Here is a 23,243-nt window from a genome sequence, read left to right on the forward strand (position 1 = left end):
GTATAGATTTAAAAAGTTAGCAAGTATGCCTAGGCAGCTCCAAAGTGGATGTTCCATACCAGCACTTCTAAATATCCACTTTGGGAGGGTGTGGGCTTTTTTTCTGCGGGTATGTGTGTCTTATTTGCAGAGACAGGTGTATATGGTGCTATATAAATTCATAAAAGTGGTCATAATAAACAAAACTCGTTGATCGTAACTACGCAACTTTGCATCTACGTGAAACAGGCAGTTCTGCAGCAAAAATTGTACCTACAGTACAATTTCTAGGACTCTTTTACTTAAAACGTATTTCATAAAATAGTCACTAGATGGCACAACACATCAAACAAAAAATGCAAAGCCAGAAAGACTGAGCATATCAGCACATGCTGCCAATCTCAATATGGCGGCGCGGCATTGACGTGCGGGTTAGAGGTCAGTGTCTTTTTCAGTCATGCTAGTCTGTATTGCTCGGTGTGTGGTATACGGAATTCGTAACGCTCCACGCAACCTCTGGGATAAACGCTGTCATGTTATGTATAGACTATCCGCAGTGGGACAAGGCTTCCTCTGTAACCAGACGGCAACTGATAACAGACGGTTTTCCACCTTGGAAGACGTAATGAGAAGCAATTCGTGGGCGAATTACCTGAAGCGTGTGGAAGAATGGGAGACGGCAGAGGCGATGCATAGGGACCTGCAGGGAAATGCGAGTTTACAAGGGGGAGAAGTCTCGGGGCGCAAGCGATGTAATAATTGGGAAATAAAGCGCGCGATCCCCGTAATACAGCAGCTGCGGAAGAAGGAGAGCGAGCTGGAACAACTGCAGCAACTCATGGGAGGTGAGAACATGTAACCAAACCACAGTAAATGTTTCCCCGTAGGTTAACATTCCTAAAGATGCCGCCAGTAACTAAATTGATTTCTTACTTCACTTTAATTTGCTATTTACTCAATGCTAAGATTTCACTGAGTCTTTTAAAAGTTTCTTTAATGCTCAGAGGTATTTTGTACCTTTTTATATATTTAGTTATTTGTGATACACAAGGTTCACCAGGAATATTGTTTTGCATCATTTTTACTTGACCCACTTACAGCTGTGCTACCATCTAGCATAGTGATGGGTAACCTGATCTCAAGCCTGGCCATCCAATCTACAAACTGTTGTCAATCCCTCCACAACACACTCCACCCTCCTTATGTGCAGGGCATATTTATTAATGTTTTAGGTTCTTCCCCCTTAATTATCATCTGTCATCACAATGATGGCAGATGATCTTTAAGGGCCATTTAACGAAATATCTTTCTGGGACAACACATCTGATAGGAGGCTGTACTGTTAATGATTTTACTTGCCTTAAAACTCCAGTTCCTATCTCAAATATGACATTGTGATAGTAACCGGCGGGAAAGTAGGTAAGCTGCAGTGAGAGATCTGAAGAGTCCTCTACCACAGTGCTCTCGCCGTAGGCTTAAATGATGCGTTAGTCTGCGGGAACATGTTCTTGGAACCTGGTAAATCACGGAAAATAGCAGTCCCCATAAAAACCTATGCAAAAGCAGACCCCATAGGTAGACAGTGGGACCGATATGTGCTACAATCCTATTTAATAGATGTGTTAATAGTGTTTTCTAATGATGTGATTGACCCAGAAAACTGCTGTTTTGGGGGAATTTTCTACTCTTATGAGCTTCTTAAAGAGGCCTTTTAGAGTCTTATGTAACTGTACTGTTATCTACATCTATTACAATACATACAGGGATACAGCTGTAATGTACTTGTATCCAATTGGGTACTGCCTTGTGATTAAAACTGTGCCCACCCCAGTGAGATGCATCATAATACAGGTGAGTGTCTGCATAAGCAAGATGGCATCCGACTGGATATCCGTAAGCTGAAGATATTGAATGGTACTGATTTAGCAGTGTAAAAGTAGTACTAATAAATGGTAGAAATTATTTTGTTTTCATACAAATAATCCTTACTTTTTTGTGCAATTACTGGTTTACAGATGAAAATGAAGAATTAAAGGCTCTAGCAACAACAGAAGTAACAGCCTGCCAAAATGAGATAAATAATCTCAATTACCAGGTAAATTATGTACAAGAAAATGTTTCATTAATTTAATGCATTCTATTTCAAATAAATTGAGTTCTATAAATGTATTTTTAAATATTTACCTACACTCTTGTGAATGTTAAGACAGCAGCCTTTCACAGTGACAGCTTATATCCTGAACTATAGAATACCTTTGACACATCTATGTCTACACGCTTTATATACATGGGCATTATTCAAACTACACCACAAAATGGTGCATTGCTGCCTGTGTCTGGCTCACCCGTTAAATAACATCCAGTGGGTCCGTTATGGGATCAGGAACCATATAGTTTTGTTCACTTTGAGCGCCATGTGTTAAATACCACTTCTAGATTTCCATCTAGTGTAGAAAGGCCCTAGTGAATGTTTGAGAGACTTCAGTCAGGTCTCCTGTGCATAGTAATGGATCCATGCTGAATGTGCAAATTGCTATTAGATCCAGTTTTGATTAATCTTGCAGTGCTGAGAATAGAGGAGGTCCATGTGTAGAGGTCAAAAATAGAAATACTAGTATAAAGTCCCTTAATATGGAGCCAGTATGTACCAAGACATTTACTCTTCCAATGTCTGGAAATGTGCAGGAGGAGGGATGCACTATTATACTTTTATAAAGCTTTCAACTGATGCCTGGTTAGTGGTTGGGGGAAACACCATCTTAAGCGTCATAACAAAATATCCCATTAACACTTTATTGGGTTCAGATCTCACTCAGAATGGGGTATTCAATTGACGGCGGGATCGCCGAAAACCCAGCGCTCGAAAAATATTACCGTTAATACGGTAATTCACTCGTTGGATTGCAGCTCGGGGAGCCGTGAGCTGAAATCCAGCGAGATATTACCGTATTAACAGTAATATTTTTCGAGCGCGGGATTTTCGGCGATCCCGCCGTCAATTGAATACGCCCCGGAAGGTCATGCTGCTCTGTGTATGGTATCATTGTCATCCTGGAAGACATCCCTCCATCAAGAAACAAAGTGATACAACATTGGGTGAAGATGGACACTTGGGGGCATATTCAATTGTTGGAGTTATAGCCAAAAATCTTGCGGCGTGCGCACTATTACCGCCATTACGGTAGTGCGGGTAAATACTGGTATTACGGTACTTTTCTCGCTGTATTTCAGCTTGCGGCTCATGGAGCTGCGAGCTGAAATCCAGCTTACTATTACCGTAATACTGGTAATAGTTTTTCCGCCGACAATTGAATATGCCCCTTAGGGCAATAACGCGGATTTTCGGGCGCAACCCTATGGGCTGCTAACGGACTTTGCGGCCCGTTCCGGCGCGATCCCGCGAACCAGAAAGCTAATTGAATATGCCCCTTAGAATGTAAGGTCAATGATAATTGCTACTTAATGGTACGAAGTGAAAAATTAAACCAAAACCATGCTAGGAAAATGCACCCCATAACATTACAGGACCATCAGAACCATTCAGTGTTGGAGGCAAACACCTACGGCTGTAGAGTTCGTTAGTTTATACATTGGAGCTCTTCGGTTTGTCGAGAACATGGTGATGAACTTATCTGACCATATTGCTTTCTTGCAGTTCTTGATAGTCCATTGACTGTGCTCTTTGCACTGCTGAACTCTTGAATGTGCATTGCCAGGTACCCTAACTGGTTCATACGTTGCAATCTGACTGATAACTTGTTTTATGTAATTCTCTGTATTTCCCTTGGAGGTCCATACTGATGAGATGTTGCTGCCTTGGTCACTGAGTTCCTGCCAAATGGGCCTCAAAAACCCCTTTACCAAAATCACTGAGGTCTCATCTTGCAGGACAGTCCTGCAGTCTTATACATGATGGATTGTTAGTTGCTTATTTATTGAATGAGGCACATAAATTTGTTTTGTTACTACCTGTATTTGTCACCTTTTTTTTTTCCTCAAGACGTGAGACTCAAATAGGGTTTTCACTGCACTGAGTGGCATGGGTTATTGTGGCTCTTCTAGCCATATTTATCGAGTAGTCCAAATGTGCACCATCTGTACATACGGCTTCTGTCATGGAGGTCTAAATCTAACCAGTCACTCCCAAAAAGTTGGATAGCACTGATATAAACAGTATTTTGTTCACACTATGAATTATGAATATTCTTCCCAAGTTCATTTTTTATTTTACTCTTGTGTTTTGTTTGTATTTTTGTAGATTGCCAAGCTTTTAATACCAAGCGAAGAAGTAGATGACTGCAGTCCCATATTAGAGGTGACAGCTGGTGTAGGAGGACAGGAGGCAATGCTTTTCACTGCTGATATGTTCGACATGTATCAACGTTATGCCGCTTATAAAAACTGGAATTTTGACATTCTAGAATATTTTCACAGTGATCTAGGTAACTCTTGTATTTATTTAAAGTGTGTGTATTGTATACTTACAGTGGAGGCAGCTATTATGTGGTCTGAACAAATTTTTATGAGAATGCGGTCTCACTTAACTGGGACCCAGTGCAATCACTGAAGTACATTGCACAGCTTTTTCTTTCCATATAGGCACAGTGTATAGAAAGGATAGCTCAGTAAATTAAACAATAATAGTAAATATTGCTTACCTGTGGTTGGTTGGGTGGGTCGACTGATTTCTGGTAGAGTTCAGCTATGCTGTACCCGGTTTTTTTTAGATGGGCCTTGCTTCAAAAAGCATGTTGTCAATGCCCCTTCTCCGTGAAGGTGTGAATGGAAAGAGGGGCTTTGGCAACTCCATTGAATCGGGAGGAACACGGGACTCTGGGTAAACAATATTCATTGTTTGATTCTGCAGTCCTCATTTAACAATGTAGGCTTACAGTAAGTAAACCCTTAATTATAAATCAAAATGTAGATGATGAGTTTATAACTAAAGCTTCCTGTACATGTGATTCAATGTTTCAGTACATTTGCTGAATGAAAGGCTCAGATTGCAGATGATGAGATCACTCAAAACTTTTGTACCCTCACGTGACTTTGTTACAACTGATCTCTAATGTTCTGTCGAAGTCGTATAATTGGATGAACGAAAGTATATTGGTTTAATATTGTTTTGCTGTGTAATTGTGATCCGTATGCCACGTAACACGTGGCGTGGTGCGATTGCACGGTAAAATACGCACGCACACACTCGCATTACAACATTTAGTTATCTATATTATTCATATTGGTACCGTTACACTGTAATTTATGAGCAGATAATATTTGGTTTATTAGTAGTGTGTGTGTGTATATATATATATATATATATATATATATATATATATATATATATATATATATATATATATATATATATATATATAATGATTATACATACGCTTCAGTGATATATAAGGTTCAGGTTGTGGGAAAGGTGGCATGTCTGGTATCATACTGAAACCCTATTCATCAGCAGCTGTCCGGTGAGATCGCACATTGCATACTTTAGTTATTGATATTAGGGAATAATCCTTTGTATGATGCTGGCTATGAAAGAAGCAGACCCCCTGGAGAGATGACCCCCACCTTTGGATTCCTTAGATTGAATCAACCTATGATCTGTTTACCCTGGACCCACCCAACGTCTGGACCTATAGAAACAATCTACGTCATCTCTATTGTTCACTGTGTAACACTGTACTGTATATAATCATAGCTGCACACCCCCTGGCTCTCAGTCAACTCTGACACAGTATTCTAACAGATATACTGTCCACCGGGTCCCGTGGGTGTGCCGCGAGCGCATGCGATAGCATTGGTATGTATTTATCTTTTGGTATTGGCTGTACTGTACTTTATCATAATATAATAATGTATTGAATTGTTGACTATTTACATCTGCTAAAAGAAATCACTTTATGCTTTGGAAACACATACAATTGATTGGGCAATGCTTATTTGAAAACGATAAAATTACTTTAATGGTTCAAATGACTATTTAAATTGCAATGTGTGGTTTCTGTAAAGGTTTATGAATGCAGCTTGGGTCTGATGAATTATTTTATAAACTGTTCTAGAAAAATGTGCGTAAATTAGAGAATGGATGAAGTTTGGGTTTGAAATAAGTCAGGACTGAGAAAAACATGAATATGTTCCAAAGTGTATTTATTAGACGGGAAGTGAACAATCACCTGGTTCCTCACAACAGGGACTTGTGCTATACTTAATAAAAGCTCTGACACTAGTAGGATCATATTCAATTAGCTCCAGAGATCGCGGTTACGCATTACATAAGGTAATACCTTACCGCTTACAACCCTAGGGGGTGCGAAGGGAAATCTGCGTTTTTGCGGTACCGTGATTATCAACATGGGCCATTACGGTGCGTAACTGCGATCTCCGGAGCTAATTGAATACCCCCTATAGTGTGTAACCTTGTGAGCTTTAAAATGTAGTGCATAACCCTCTCTCAAAAATGGGCATTTTATTTTTTAGTTTTGCACCAATATGTTTACAACGATATGTCTTGTAATGAACATTGCATGTACTTTAGGTGGCGTGCGACGCGCATCGGCAATTATAGGGGGTCTTGATGTCTATAAACATTTGAAATATGAAGGAGGAGTGCATAGGGTCCAGAGAGTACCGAAGACTGAGAAACAAGGAAGAATTCATACAAGCACCATGACTGTTGCTATATTACCTCAACCAAGTCAGGTAAGCAGTGTAACCAAATATGTGAAAAAAATAATGCAATTGTATATATGCATTTTAAAACAAAGTCAGATTTTAAGCTTAATTATAATTTTATTTTTGTTTGTTTTTCTTTATCACTGTTGCTGTGAAATAAGTAAGTTATTAAGGCTGCTCAGTAAGTGGTCGGGTCTGTTTGGCAGACCACAGTCGGACTGAGCTGTGACGTGATATTGTAATGTTAACTTGCAGATTTCCACTCTCTTAGGCCAATAAAACCTTACAATGAATTTTAGATAAATGAAGCTGTACAGCTTGAAAAAAGAAAACTTGCCATGCACTAATTCATTTTTATTTATTTTTTTGCCTGGTAAAAGCGAAATAATTCTTAATCACGCTGCTTTCAAATATAGGAATAAGATTAGGGAGGTTATTATATCTTAACATCAGACAGTCAGTTTTGAATATGATACGCTGATCGTAATTCTCATAGCGCGAGCCTATAATAGCTCAAGAGAGATTATGTTATTAAACATCAAATAAGACATATGTGAGGCTGCGATATATCTAGGATGGGTGGTTGATTATCTATAAATGCCTCCCAGCATTCTCACGTTTTATGTAAACTTTGTGGAATGACTCCGGGAATTTAAGGAGTTATTGTTTCTGTAGCAACAATAATACGATACGTTGCTGTCTTATATCCTTTTAGCTACAATAAGGTTTATTAAGTTAATCCATTATTACTGTTGAGGTCAACAGTGAGTTTGATGTATATCTTGCTTGAAAACCCAATCGGTCAACCATAATTGAATACACTAGGAGGACTTATATTATGTCATGATACCTAAACTAAATGGGTCACACTTAAGGGAGGCAAGATATCTATTTAATTACATTTAATCGTTTAAAGATCTTAATAATCTGGTTATTATAAAGATGCCTCTCCCCAAGGAATAATTCCCTTTCCTCCTAGTATTAATTCTATTTGTTTAATCACATGATTCTTTATAACCTGTATTTAATAACAGGTATTTCAGCAGCGTGAGGCATATACATTCCTTTACAATACTTATTATAAGATAATTAGAAGGATACATTTCATTAGCTCAGCGAGGACTGGCAGTTTTCTCTGCCATTTTAATATTAATTTAATTCTTTCACACTCTAAACATTTTGTATAATTTCTGTTTTTATTTCGCTACTAGCATGATTCAGGTATTCTCTAGGGATTAATCAGATTATTTTAAAATGAACTAATAAAATTTAAGTTTTATATCTCTATAATCAGTGAGTGCCCCTACTATACATGTGCTTCCTCTATACCACTTCTGTGTTTCGTATGCACTAATCTAGTCACAATAGAGCTCTATTACATTTTAGTGTTTAAACCCAACCATTATTTTGTCATTGGTCATCGAGCTTACCTGCCTGCATAAAAATCTGAGACCATATAAACTGTAAAAGATGGTGGTTGTTTTCAGAGAACAATGTTAGGCTTGAACTTTGAGGATTGACTTTATTTTGCCGTAAAATTTCGTTCAAAATACAGAGTGATTTTCTTTTTCCTTTTTTTTTTTAAAACTCTTTATTTAAAGAGGAAACAACAGGAAAAGATACAATCAACACGATTGACATAAAAATATTAATATTCAAGATGTCTCCATGTTTTATATTTTTATATCGGTGGGGAGGGGGAAAGAAAAAGAAAGGTTGGGGGGTAGGAAGGCACAAGTTTTTGTAACAATATAGCTAACAAATAACTAAGCAAGCAAACTTGGGACATTGCTAGTAAAAGCTAAGCCACACACTTATATAGACTACCAAAAAGGAAACTGGCATACAAATATTACTCACCAGCAGCGCACCATATCCAGCCCGGGGGATCCGGAGGCGGCCCAAGAGCTATATTCCAGCTGCAGAAGTGGAAGCCGTATTGGATAAGCAGCTACGGCTTTCTAGTAAATACCACGGGGCCCATACTCTATCGAAATTGTCTGATTTATCATGAAGGTAGCACGTTATACTCTCCATGCATGCGACATGCCTTATTTGGGACCTTAACTCCTGCATAGAGGGAGCCCTAGGGTCTTTCCAGTGTCTTGCAATTAGAGATTTAGTAGCTGCCAAGATATGGGAGATAAGCTTATTAGAAGGCCCGCTCTCATCAGGTACAGGGCGAGAGAGAAGGAATGACCACGGGTCCTTACTTATCTGTTGTTCTGACACAGAGTTTATGAGAGTAAGGACCATGTTCCAGAAAGGAACTATGCGAGGGCAGGTCCACCATATATGTAGCATCGTACCCCTCTGGCCACATTCCCGCCAGCACCTCGGAGTGGCCGTAGAAAACATTTGAGATAGCTTATCACGAGTATAGTACCATCTATAATACACTTTGTAGGCTGTTTCCTTAATTAGTGTACAGATCAAGCTCTTGGCAATCCCCTCCCTGATCTCCTCCCAGCATGAGTCGATTTTTCTTTTTCTTTAATGTCTTAGGAGTCTGAATAGATGGCCATATCTACAAAATATACTGCATGTAGCTTAAAGTAGAGTTCCACTTAAAACTTAATAAATGTGGGCAGAACTTTGTGAAATAGACTGCTGCAAATCCCTACTCTCACCACATAGTCTAGTTAAACCCTGTCGCCACTCTTAGCTGCTTGCTGGGAACATCTGACACAAGGAGGTGTAGTTTGAACTACAGTTTCACGTCCCGCCATGTTGTGTTTTTTACAAGCAGTGTGCAGAGCGGCCGGATGTGAAACTGTAGGTAGAACTGAAACTTGATGTGCTAGCTGCAATAAGAGAGCAGCTGTTGCATGTGAAGAGAGGACAGGAAGGATGAATCTGCAATACTGTGTATTGCCCCCATGCAACTTTTACTTTGAGACAGAGAACCCATTTTACATGTGCTGTACCATTTCAAAAAATGGTCTTAATCATTTTTCTTTTGCAATATTTCAAGTCTAACTGCATATTTTTGGACATGAACTTAAAAATATATATATAACTATATGAAAGTTTTGATTTTAATCTACATGATTAGAAACTAATAGTATTAGATGTATCTGTGTGATCAAATAAAATTAAAATCATGGTCTCCTAAATGTCTAAACTAAGATGTGTGTTTGTATTAACAAAAGTACTCTACCGGCTTGTTCACGGTTAAGCAGTTGGTGTTTTCAAGTTTCAACTTACACAAATTGCATAAAAAATGTACAAACCTTTTTCTGATCAGGGGTCTAGTGCAACATGAATACATACCGATAATTTATTTTCCTCAAAATACTCCGCCAGCCCTTAATGATGGGTTATCTCTTCTTCAACTGAGAAGAGACCGGAAAAGATTGACATTGAAAAGTATGTTATGTCACTTCTCTTTTCATAACTTCCAAAGCTGTCCGTAAAAAACATAGTCGTCAATAAAATGCGAAGGAAATATTAGGGCTGCCATGGAGGATTTTTAGCAAAATAAATTAGTGGGGAGTATAATTTGCTTATATTCTCTTCCTATTCCATGACAACCCTTACTGATGGGATGTACCCAAGCAATACCCTGGGGTTGGTAAAAAAAAAAACCTGAATAATCAGTCTCCACAAAAGAAACCCTGCATATAAAGTATTTACTAACAGCTTGGAGGGTCCTTCTTCTAAACTGTGTGTATGTTGCTAGAGATATACACCAATATTGCTTTTGCCAAGTCTGGTGTATGTATGAGACTAGGTTAAAGTCCCATTGTGATACAAAGGCTTTGGAGCAGGTGTGAATCCTTTTGCTGATTGAAAAAAACTTCCTACTAAATCACCTGTTTACAATTTTTCTTTTTTGGACACAAACACCGTAGGGAGCTGCAATCTGTACTTTTAATATACTGCATGCCGAACTAGTTTGTAATCCTTTCTGAATGCACTCTGCTACTTGCATCCACAGGGTTCTGGCCTTGCACCAACTTATAAATGTACTCTACTTTCCCTGAGACTCTTGTGTTTTTTAGTAGTGACTGTTCAATTTCAAAGCCTTCAAGGAAAGCGTTTTGGGGGTTGGATGATACATGGGCCCTTGATGTAACAGATCTGGATAGTGAACAGAGGATATGGTTGCTGTAGGCATTTTTTCCATGGTTGTGTGGACCACTGAGAATAAAATTGTTACCTTGGCATTTTGATATGTTTTTGACTTGTTGTCTTTAGGTCTATTGGCGGTATCCTGTTCCTTTTTGTGACCTGTTGAAACACCTCCATGTTTAGGCTCGATTTCCCTGGATAAATCTGATACCGGCTCAAGTAGTCTGTTAATGTGTTGTCTATGCTTGTTATGTGCAAGGTATTTTGTTTTTCTTTTGCCCTTGCTAGATTCTGTGTTATTTATGTTATCATGCACATACTTCTGGTGCCTTCTTGTCTGTTTAGGAATGCCACTACTGTGCAATTGTCCGTGAAGATCTATAGATGTTTGGTTCGCATTTCTGGGCCAAAAAAAGAGGGTATTAACTGTCTCATGTCTCAGTTTATTATCTAGCCTTGTTTCTGTAACAGGCTGATTGCTCTCTCTGTGCTGACCTGAATACTGTGTTTTGCCTACCCTACTGCAAAGTTATCATCCAGTATGGATATAGTGTAATCTCTTGTTCTTTGAGAAATACCAGCACCTTGGTAAATGTTCTGGGAGCTGTAGATGGCCCAAAGGGTAAACATAGTAAACTGGAAGTCGTGTCCCAAGCAGAAGAACCTAAGGAAACAGTGATGGTGTTGTGCTACAGAGATTGACAAATGTATATCTTGTAGCTCTATAGATGTCCCCTTTCCTGAAGGCAGTTAAAATCAAATTGACTGACTCCATGCAAAATTGTTTTGTTTTACCGGAATGATTGGGTCTTAAGTCTAGCACTGTTCGAAAACCTCCTGAATGTTTCTGTACCAAAATAATTTTTGCAGCAGAAGTCGATGCCTTCCTGCTGTAGGAACCGAATGGATAACTTTAATGAGTGTTGTGTAATGTCTTTACTTGTCCTGGGGATATTAATGTTTATTATTTCACAAACACATTCTTCCACGTAATACACAAAACTCTTTTCTGTACCCATTTTTACAATATTGTGAACCCATTGAACATGTATAGTCTGTATCCATATACCAGCCTCTCAGCAGGCTTGCCGAAGGCTGCATTGTCCACGAGTCAATGTGGATTTCTGGGGAGTCTTCCTTCTTTACCTCTGAAGAGATGAATAAGCTTTTTGATTGTGATTCCTTCACATTGTATTGCATACTGCTTACTCAGGCGATATGGAGAAATACCCCCCCCCCCCCCCCCCCCCCCAAAGTAGGGACTTTAGAACAGGGGTCTTTGTTTGCCGCCCCCTTGCTGCAGATTGTATACTTACTCAGCAGTGCTATGTTTCCCAGTTAGACTGAAACAGATTTCAAACACAGATGGAGATGTCTCAAGCCACCAGAACCCTAATAATTGCTTCCAGACCAAAACATGGTGGGATTGCAGTCTCAGGAACCACCCCAGTCCCATTGGGCCTGCCAAACCTGCTACCACTCCAAGAACCACCTGTAACATTTTAAGTAAGCCTGCACAAAAGGAAAAGAGAAACAATTTGCACCACCACTGTCTTACTCAACTAAGAGACAGGAAAAAATCAAGCTATGAAAGGAGGAATCACATTCTATACCTTTCGGGGTTGTCTGTCTTCTTGTCTCTATACAGCTGAATAAGGGATAACCCATCAATAAGGGCTGCCATGGAGTAGGAAGTGGAAATGTTTTGTTTCTTTTTTTGTTTATTGTTGGGTAATTACTGCATGGACATTAAGATAGATTTTTCTCATGTACCTGCAGATTAATTTAATAATTAATCCTAAAGATTTACGCATTGAAACCAAAAGAGCGAGTGGTGCTGGGGGACAGCATGTAAATACAACAGACAGTGCAGTACGGATTGTTCATATACCAACAGGTAGGTAACACATGTAATACTCAATATTGTTTACAAAAGTGAGTTTTATATTTATTTATTTTTGTCAACTGTGTCACTGACATATTAAAGAGGGATTACAGGTACTTGAAATTCCCAAAGTTAAAAAAACAAAAAAAATAATGTTCAAACTGTTTTAAGTAATAGTAGTAGTAGAAATAATTAACAATCATGATGATCTGCATTATTGATTATGGCTACCAGGTTGCAAAGCCCTTCTGTTCAGACTTTGGGCCTAATTAACAGGTCTATTTAAGTCCAACTGCTGAATGCAAACATCTGCATGGTTTTACTGAACATACAATAAATGTGCAATTTTGAGCTCCATGTAATTTGTGCTTGTGACCAACTATGCCTGAAGTGGTAAAATGGGTGAGTGCAAGGGCAAACCATGTACAGTAGGGCAGTGCACATGTGTAAGCTGCCTCTGGAGATGATGGCTTTCCCGATACGCCTCCTGAGTGGTGTATCTGTTCTGGTTTACTATGGAATACTACAAAAATACCTGATGATGATGATGATCATCATCAGCATGTAACTTTACAAGCTTAAAAAAAAAAAGATAAAAGTATGCGTCGTCTATGTGAAATAACATTTGTACATCCAAATTAGTTTAATTTTAACCTATTAAGGATCATTTTATTGTCTATTATTTAATTTTGACCAAATATGCCAATTTTTATGGGGAAGCATATCTATATGTAGCCAAGATTATGGCATCTGCAGTAGGTCCTAAATTGTGCATCTTTGAATTGGAGGAGCTTTGAAAATGACCTGAGTGAATTCAACCAACATATTCACACAGATGTGAAAGCAAGATTTTGTTTTGCCAGACAATGTTATTCAAGGAGCGGAATAAATGCATTTAGGGAGGGTGTTCCCTATTTAGTGGGGCCTGGTAGCTGGTTTTTTTTTTGGGTTTTTTTTTTTGGGGGGGGGGGGGGGGGGGTTATCCCCCTTTCCTACAAAAGGATTGTGTGTCATTACTTTGCACATAAGGTAGTGGAAACCAGGCCTCAGTCTGTACCTTCAATGGGATGCCATGTGCACTGTCCCTGGCAATCTCTATTGGGAAGCACATTTATAGGTGCATTTTGGCCAATGTAATAAACAGTCAACTTTTTACAAGTCTTTAATTGTGAAAGTGAGGGGCATTGGGACTATATAAGATGCAAATGACAATGCACTGAACAGTGTTTTAGGAGAAAATATATGTAATTTTTTAAATTAATAAGGGAGGGGTTTTAATGGGGTGATAGGGGGTACTTAAAATTTGCACAAACCGTAAAATCATTTTTAGTCTTCAATTTTGTCAATTCATGTTAAATTGACAAATGTCATTTAGTTTATGTATTCAAATGTCCTAATAAGTTCTAAATAATTATAACACGTATTTCATTCAAATGGGGGAACTCTCCACATGCAGTCCCAGAACACAGTAGGATATGAAAGAAAGTGTTTTGTCTTCCCTTTTCCTTCACCCTAGGCTGGTAATAGACTTAGAAAGACATCATGGTCAAGGCCCAATATCATTCACAATATCATGTTCCTATTCCATAAATAGCAGCATACAAATTACTTATTTAGCTTAAAAACAACAAGAGGACTGCCAGGGTGCTCTCACCATATCCTTGAGCAATGCAGTTCAGTGTCAGATAGAAAACTGAATGCTATCACTAGCTACCACCCTGAGCTCAGAGCCGTATCTGGGTCTCTACCCAACCACATAGGTTACTTAGTATGTTTGGACAGTGCTCAGACACAGCTACCGGATCATTTGGAGCTCAATTACTGCTGTCCGTTGATGAATACACGCAGTGTCAGATCAGGCTTTGGCTAGCTTGCCCTAACCTGTTAAGATATCGATTAGAATTGCTGTTACTAGTACCCATCTTTTGTGCAGTTTGGCCTAAAATAACCAGACTTTTCTTTTAATTGATAGGTGAATGGGTAGCTAAACTTCATTTTTGATCTTTTACAATTAAGTCACCTGTTTTAGCATACCCTCAAATGTCCTGGTTTAGCTTTGACACCTTGATTCTAGGGCACTGTTCCCAAAGTGAGGACTTGGTTCTGACTGCCTGGACTGTTGGGACGTGAGTTGACTGGATAGTGCACACTGGTGCGTGTGGCAGTAAAAAGGGAGTTTTGATGGGAAAGGGGGGTTAAGGGGCATACCAGTGCATCAGAAGGTATAGGTGTGCCACAATATGAGGAGAGCTGGTTCCCAGCACAAAGTAACCATGCCTGGACACACTGTCCCAAATATCATTTAGCCATTGTGGTGGTGGGATGGAGGGTTGAGTTTACTATGCGGCATAGATCTTATTTGGGAATTGCATTATACTAATTGTACTTTATACAATTTCTTTATTGTGGTTTACTTGGAATACAATTCTTTGTTATTTGTCTACATTGAAAATAATGAAAAACAATATTCGGAGATTAATTAAGATCTGACATGGTGTTTTGTTTTTCTTTGCATTGAAGGAATAGTGTCGGAATGTCAGCAGGAAAGATCTCAAACAAGAAATAAAGAGACTGCCATGAAAGTACTTCGTGCAAGGTTATACAATATTAAATTAGAAGAGGAGACAAATAAGTATCAGATGGCAAGGAAAATTCAGGTAAAGAGACGCAATGTTTTACACCACCCGAAGCACCGTCATTTTTTATTTAGTTTTCTCGCAGTTTCTATTTGGGTTTGATGGGTTTGTTTGTTTTTTAAGTATTGGGCATTACAAGGTGAAAACGTTCTTCTCACTTCTGCATAATCCGCTGAATTATAATATTTTTAAAAAAAATAAAAATAATCTATATAACATTAGTCCACATTTGCACTCATAATATGCTTACAATACTGTCGGTCGTCGTCCCTTTTCTGTCGGCCGGCTATCAGCGCTCCTGTTGCTTCTGGTTGCCGGGTCTTCTGCACGTGACGCTACTAGGAGCTCTGGCAGCGTCTGATGCTGCTGCGCCGTCTGCGCTAATCATTGGGAGCACTCCTCTATATAAAGCTGCCTCTGGCACCAGTATGGTGCCAGATTCTTGGGTCTCCCAGCTCCAGCGTTTCAGTTGTGTATTCTATCTGCTCTCCAGTGTATGACATTGTCTATTCCCTGACTCTCTTTTGGATTACTCCCCTGACTGTGGCTTACCTGGTATCTACTTACTGCCTGTTCTTGACTACTACTCTGGATATCCCTGTGTACTGATATTGTCCGAACGTTACTGGCCCGGCTTGTTGTGACTACTCCTGTGGACTCCTTGTGTACCACAACTGTCTGAACTTCTTACTGGCTAGACTACCATCCTCTGTTCTCTGTATCTTGCTGGTGGCTCATTAGGAGGACTGCAACCTGCCTGTCTCTCGTAGCTAAACCCATACCTCCTTGCGGGGCTTCCTGGAAAAGACCGCAGGCATGCTAGACTCTGCACCTCTACTAGAGTCGTACCAATGCCGGCAGATACATTTTAGTGTTCAGAACTGTGACAAATGCACTTTGCATTTGTAGGGTGCGAAGCTTAGCTGTATACAAACATTTTGGTTCCAACTCTTAATTGTGTTATGCACGTGAACAGTGTCTGCTCAAAATGTAGCTAGAACAAAGTGAAAACAATTACACAAACTAGTTTTACACTGCCCCACAATTTTAAGCACCATTTTTTTTTTTTTTTAAAGAAATATCTGTCTTTAAAGGATTGAACAGAGAGTGTACTGAACATCATCAAGGGGAATTAGCCTTTGAGTTAATAATTTCCTACCTATTTACCTGAATGGATGTGGGGGCGAGGATTCCCTGATACTTTCTCTCTGTCAGGGGTATCACTGCTGAAATCAGAGCTCCAGACCAGGCTGTAGTGCAGCATAATGTCAAGCAATCCTTCTACCACATTATTCCTATATTTCAGCCTGCCAATGTAATCATATTTACAATCCCAGGCCAACCATGGATGCAAGAAAGGACATTTTGCATTTCTGGTCCATCGAGCATGCACTTTAAGCATAGGAATACTGTGCAAGTATATCCTCATTAGTGCTAGAGCATTTTATGCTGTGTTCACAGTGTAGTGAATACAGTTAAAGTAGGATGAACGGTGCATATAAGATGCCCTTGATTAAAGATTTCTTAGTCTCCAAGTTTAGCGGGAGAGGCTGACCCATTGTCTTGGTATTTTATAGATTGTGCTTTGCTTTATAATGGAGCCTCCACTATTGGAAATGTGTCCTTTTTCTTATTTAATTAAGTAATTTGTTGGCATAAAACCTGAAATGTGTATACCCTTAATATGTTCTTCCTTTTTTTTTTTTCCTCTCATTCTCTAGGTGGGGACAAAAGGAAGGTCAGAAAAAATTCGTACTTATAACTTCCCTCAGGACCGTATTACAGACCATCGAATTGGCAAATCTCTGCACAACCTTGAAGGATTCTTGCTTGGCAATGAACTTTTAGATGAGATGATTCAGGATCTTTGTGAATATGCTAATTATGAATCTCTCATGGAAATTATTTCAAATGAACATTTATAAATAATGGTACTGGTTGTATTTTTACTATTTAAATTTTTATTGGTTATTAAAAAAGAGCTGACCTCATGATGTGCACTGTTGGGCATATAGCAAGAAAAATGAGAACACAAGACAGGGGCATCAACTAGGATGTTATGAATAATCAATATGCATAGTACAGAGGATATAAAAAGGGGAGAGTTGCGTTCAACTTCCAATGGTTTGCAAGAGCTGCAGTAGAACTAGGGATTCCTCCCTAAAAATACAGAATAAACAAAAAATCTATGCGCTCATTGACTTGTAAATGTTCCTGAATAAGTATGATGTAATCCTAACCTGTTTTGTTGTATCTTAACAGGAGTAAGTGCAACATATAAAATACTATTAAAATTCTATATAGGTATAAATAAAGGATTTGACCTATATGTATAAAAGAGTTCAACAATTTTATTAACACTTGTGTGTAAACAAATTAATTAAAATATTGAAACCTCAAGGTATCAATTAAATGGGAGAGATAATAAAACCTGATGAATAAAACTATATAAATACAAAAAACCTGTATCAAACATAAGACAATCGTCAGCCAACCAGTCATTGTACTGCTGATCTTTACGCACAAGTGTTAATAAAATTGTTGAACTCCTTTATACACATAGGTCAAATCCTTTATTTATACTTATATAGAATTGTAATAGTATTTTATACGTTGCACTTACTCCTGTTAAGATGCAACAAAACAGGTTAGGATTATATCATACTTATTCAGGAACATTTTCAAGTCAATGAGCGCATAGATTTTTTGTTTATTCAGTACAGAGGATATAACATGTTTACACATTTGTGATGAAAAGCCTGAAATCAATATAAATCATACCAGACTAACCTTTAGGGGGATATTTACTTAAACCTTTTAAAAGGAAACAATGGAGGTGTTGCCCATAGCAACAAATCAGATTCCAGCTACCAGTTTCTTGAATGTACTAGATAGCTAGAATGATTGGTTGCTATGGGCAAAAGCTTCATTTTTCCCTTTTAGATGTTTTTAATAAAATCTACCTCTCAACCTTACTTTGCAATGTCAAGTGAAAAGCAAATAAACAATTTTTATCTTGATTTCAGGCTTTACATTACAAACATCTGCAATTTCAATAAGGGTGTGTAGATTTTTTTTACACTATGTGTATAATATGCAGTGATGTGGAGTAGTCTAGTGGGCCAGTGTGCTATATATGGGAATTTCATTTCAACCTTAGGATAGCAATCTCACTGAGAAAGGGGATTTGAAGATCACCAATCCTCGCAGATCAACGATGCATGTATCGTAATAACAGAGCACCTGAATAGTGTAATACTCAACTAGCTAAAATAATGAAAATTAACTGCATTCCCCTTTTAATGATGAATAAGAACAAACTGGTCTGAATTGCTAAGTAACACTTGGCATGAATATGAATTTGATGGTTTCAGCTGCTACATCATCATCAGCTATTTATATAGCGCCACTAATTCCGGAGCCCTGTACAGAGAACTCATTCACATTAGTCCCTGCCCCATTGGAGCTTACAGTCTAAATTCCCTATCTCACAGACAGAGAGAGAGAAACTAGGGTCAATTTGATAGCAGCCAATTAACCTACTAGTATGCTTTTGGAGTGTGGAAGCGGAACTGGCAAACTAAAGATTATATGATTGTGAAGCCCACTGGGTTGGTGATTCGCCTTCACCAGCGGGGACAGCAGCAGCATGTACCAAAGAACGTCACATTTTTCAGAGGCAGGTGACTGTATCTTCTGCTTCACTAAGAGGCATATTTTTATTATCATCGTAGATTTGTGAGGCACCACAGTGCTCCACAGCGCCATACAGTATGGAAGACAAGGACATACGTAAAACAAGAACAGACAAGGCAGACAAAATGAATGGAGACATGAAAACAAAGGGTATAGAGGACCCTGCTCATTAGAGAGCTTACATTCTAAAGGGAAGAGGGCACAACTAAAACAAGAGGAGCGAGTGTGGCTCAGAGTGAAGATTGGGATAGTTGTGAGGGTGCATTAGTGTGAATAGTGTTATCGAGGATAAGGTCACCTCTAAAAAAGAAATGGGTTTTCAAAGAGCATCTAAATATTTGAAGGCTGTGGGAAAGTCTGAGCGTGGTAGGGAATTCCATAAGTGGGGAGCAGCACGGGAGAAGTCTTCAAGGCGGGAGTGAGAGGTGGTTATCAGAGATGAGACAAGGCGCAGGTTAGAGGTAATACCACTGACAACCTGTTTGAAAAATTAAGGGATGTCATTGCAACATGGCTTATCCTGGTTGGACTCTCCTGAGGATATGTGATTTCTGATAACGCCACCAATATTGTTAGAGCATTTCAGCGGGGGGAATTCAATCACATTCCCTATTTTGCTCACACAATCAACTTGGTGGTACAGAACTTTTTAAAAAATGACAATGGCATGCAGGAGATGCAGTCTGTGTCCCGAAATATTTAGGGTCATTTCCTGGGATTCTGCAACAGCATGTAGGAGAATGCAGCAGCTGCAAGAAGAATAGAATTTAGGGGAATGTACTTTAGTCCAGCGCAGTGGAGAATACTTTCCGTGTTGTGCAAGGTGCTGAAACCACTCGAAGTAGTCACCTGTGAAGAGAGTGCAGACACTTGGCTTGAGTCAAGTGATTCCCCTAATTAGACTTTTTGAAAAGCAGCAAGAGAAATTGAAGGAGGAAATGAAACAAAGCAATTTTGCTAATTATGTTGGACTTGTATATTAAATAATTTATTTGCTTCGCCAGGATCCAAGAGTTATAAACATCTTGAAATCGGATCATTACATTTTGGCAACTGTGCTTGATCCTAGGTTTAATAGCTAAGTCTCAGAAATATCAATATTTCTGAGACTTATTATTATAATATAATTTAAACAGGTGGTTATAGTCCGGTTATACACAATTACATAGTTTTTTGTTTTTAATCCCTTTTTTTCCTATTTAATCTTTTTTTATCTTCATTGCTTATATATTATTTGATATATTTATGATATGCTATGCCATAATATGGTTTAATAAATATTATCTGACACATTGGCACTTCCATTATCATTGTTTCTTTCTTATGAGACCTATCGGTAGAATGTCTATTGGAAGCTGCTAATGTAGTCATAAAATTATATTAATTATTCTGTTAGTAAGATTGATTTTATTAGTACCATATAGCCCCTTTTATTATTATTTATTTTTTTGTCTTTATTAGAGAGGTGTTTTTTTTGTTTACAAAGGTACAAGCTTTTTATTTACATTTGTTTCCCTGACTTAAAACCACTATGCACTTGAACATAGGCTTTAGCACTTGAGGTACAGGGATTAGTGTCATCATGACTGAAACTGGAGAGTGACCAGAACAATGCCACCCCTCCTGTTTCTGTATGAGCTATGGCACAGTAGAATGTCACTGCAGATTTAGACCAAGACTGCCAGCCCTATTATTTCTATTTCAGCAATGACAATTAGCAATGGAGCTCTCCTGAATGTCACTGGAGTCTTTGAAGAACACTGCTACCCCTCCTCCTTCTTTACTACCTATGACTCTGCCCAACTGCACTAGAGACTGACAAGAACTGTGCTACCCCTTCTGTCTCCCTCTGTGAAATGGCGCTGGCTTGCCGTGGAGGGCGCTACTTATAGAATCCATGTAACAATGACGTTTTGCCTTGTTTTCAATTCCGAGGGCACGCGAAAGTACTGAGTCGGTACTGTGATCTGCTAAGTTCGGGGGTTATTCTGTTCTCAGGGAACCAAGCCTGAGCATCTCTAATAACAACCATCGCCTCCATATGGAAAATTAAGAATTGGATAAAGTGTCAAGATGATTATTATTGGTTGACATGTTATATACAATTGTTATACGTGAACCTTCCACATAATTTGGGTATTGAAGCAGTATCACTTAATCTATTTCAATGCTAGTATATCAGATAAATAACGTGGATTTATATTTTACAGTATTACGTTTTTATATAAAAAAAAAAATATTTTTTTTCCAATGTATGAAATATTATTGACACACCTGAAACTGTCATGTGGACCAGATTTGCACAAATTTACAGAAACCTATATGAGAGTGCTTTGAGGTGGACTAATATATATATATATATATATATATATATATATATATATATATATATATATATATATATATATATATATATAAATAAAATAAAATAATAATCTCAAAATTTGAGATGCATCCCCTAAAGTGTTTGTGCAGCCTACAGGAATTAGGGTAGGCTACTACTGTCCTTAAAATTTCACTTTCTAGAAAATAGCAGGAATGTGCAAAAGATCCCGTATTTACTCCTTAATTGCGCCTGCTATCTTCATATTCTGTTCTCGGATACGCTCACTGCATACCAAACATTTTTACACTTCCTCCTCATGACATGCATACTTTAGTCTTTTTAAACCTAATTTACTGTATTTCATTTTTCTATACATATATCTCCTGAGGATTGTGTTTAAAACACAATCGGAGCAGCCGGGCAGCACACTGTCACTGCTGAACGGACCTGCTCAGTGTGCAGCTGTCGGCAGCAAGCCCCTGTTGTACATTCTTTGACGCAGCATTATGCCTTGGCTGACGCTTAGTATTTCTTAATTTTTCTTCCCTATTTACTATTCTTTACAATCTAAGTTCTAATTTTGATGAGGTGTAGGCAATACAATAGATTAACATAATAGAGAAGGATATATAATTTTATGTGTTTTCATTGTGTAAGACAACTTCTTATATTTGTTATTAAGAGTAAATAAAATCAGGCTGGAAAAGAAAAAAATCATTTAGGGATTGATTTACTAAAGAATGTAATTTTCCCATAGCTTAGTGGATCTGTGTTCTCATCCATCCACCCAATCAGGTTGATAGATTTTATTTTATTTTTAATGCATTGCATTTTTTAAATGTTTATTTGGTTTTATTAATATGTAGAATACAACAAATGTGCAAAAAGATGATCATGGAGTACTCCTTTTTTGACCTCCCAGCAGACTGACTTTTTGTGTTTATACATTTAGGTACTGTCACATGTTAACAGTCAACTGGTCCCAATGCACAGACTTTTAGTACGCAAAATGTTTTCTCCATATAGTAAAGTGGGGTTCTGTGCGTAGGATCAGAGTATCACCGGGGGAAAAGATTCAGCAAGGTAATCATGCACACCCAAAGGGCAGTAGCGTAGGTGTACAAAGTCAAAAGTCAACACACAGGTAATAATCCAATAGTCAGGACAGGATCAGAGAAGTTTGTTTAGAGACTAGCTCAATAAACTGGTAATGTGTGGTTCTTAGGAAGCTGCTTATATAGGCCTGAAACAAGTTTTAGGTGCTGGCAACTGCTTACTAGCAGCAGGTTCTTCCCTGATGCAGCTCTACATAGATGAATGGGAAAAAATGAAATGAGCCTGTGGCACCAGACTCCTCCTGGACACTGTCAGCTGACATAAGAAACTCTGTGTTTGCTGCAGAAGATTGACCATCCCATTTTGGCAAAATCTCTGGACTTCACCTTGTGACCCTTGTGTGTGTAGAAAGTGGTTTTGACTATGTATAAGATGTGTGGTTAGGGCTTTGGGAAGCCTTTAGACAAGGTCCCTGACAGAAGCTCATAATACTATGAGCTTGATGTAGCAGGAATGTAAAAGTGCTGTGAGACCATAACCACCTGTACTAGGAAGGAGCAAACATTTTAATATTACTGGTTACAGAGCTAAAGTTGTGCTTTTGACATTGAACACAGAAAACTAGTTCACTGCATGAACTGTATAAATACTTTGAATTACCCCACAACACTCCACTTTGTACAATGAATGTGGTGCTATGGTAAGCCTTTCATCCTTTTAAGTACAACAAGCATGTGAAGAAAGCAAACGGACACTCACTTTAGGTTCATAATTTTGCGCAACATTTTGTGGATACTCTGCCCGCTTCTTCATGTGCTGATTTTTTTGAAAGCCCAAGATCAGTGCTTTCGTACCCTTGTACACAAAAAAAATAAGTAAAGATTTAAAAAAACATGCACAAGGGATG

The 23,243-nt window shown here is 38.4% G+C and overlaps 1 protein-coding gene across 1 annotated transcript; it reads left to right on the top strand.

The window, feature by feature from the left end:
• The first annotated feature begins 361 nt into the window (after positions 1 to 361).
• MTRF1L (mitochondrial translation release factor 1 like) lies at positions 362 to 21,359 on the top strand. Its single transcript, XM_075203578.1, has 7 exons — positions 362 to 824; positions 1,995 to 2,074; positions 4,238 to 4,421; positions 6,527 to 6,690; positions 12,517 to 12,634; positions 15,143 to 15,279; positions 16,980 to 21,359. The coding sequence occupies exons 1-7, from the start codon at positions 437 to 439 to the stop codon at positions 17,181 to 17,183; spliced, it is 1,275 nt and encodes a 424-aa protein (XP_075059679.1). The 5' UTR covers positions 362 to 436; the 3' UTR covers positions 17,184 to 21,359.
• Positions 21,360 to 23,243: the final 1,884 nt, after the last annotated feature.

This window comes from Mixophyes fleayi, chromosome 3 (assembly GCF_038048845.1).
Source record: "Mixophyes fleayi isolate aMixFle1 chromosome 3, aMixFle1.hap1, whole genome shotgun sequence".
Taxonomy (NCBI): domain Eukaryota; kingdom Metazoa; phylum Chordata; class Amphibia; order Anura; family Limnodynastidae; genus Mixophyes; species Mixophyes fleayi.

Excerpts from the sequence above, each read along its gene's own strand:
- MTRF1L (XM_075203578.1), top strand. The coding sequence starts at position 437 with ATGCTAGTCTGTATTGCTCGGTGTGTGGTATACGGAATTCGTAACGCT. Across the intron at positions 825-1,994 it reads ACTGCAGCAACTCATGGGAG|ATGAAAATGAAGAATTAAAG; the intron begins GTGAGAACATGT and ends ACTGGTTTACAG. Across the intron at positions 12,635-15,142 it reads GATTGTTCATATACCAACAG|GAATAGTGTCGGAATGTCAG; the intron begins GTAGGTAACACA and ends TTTGCATTGAAG.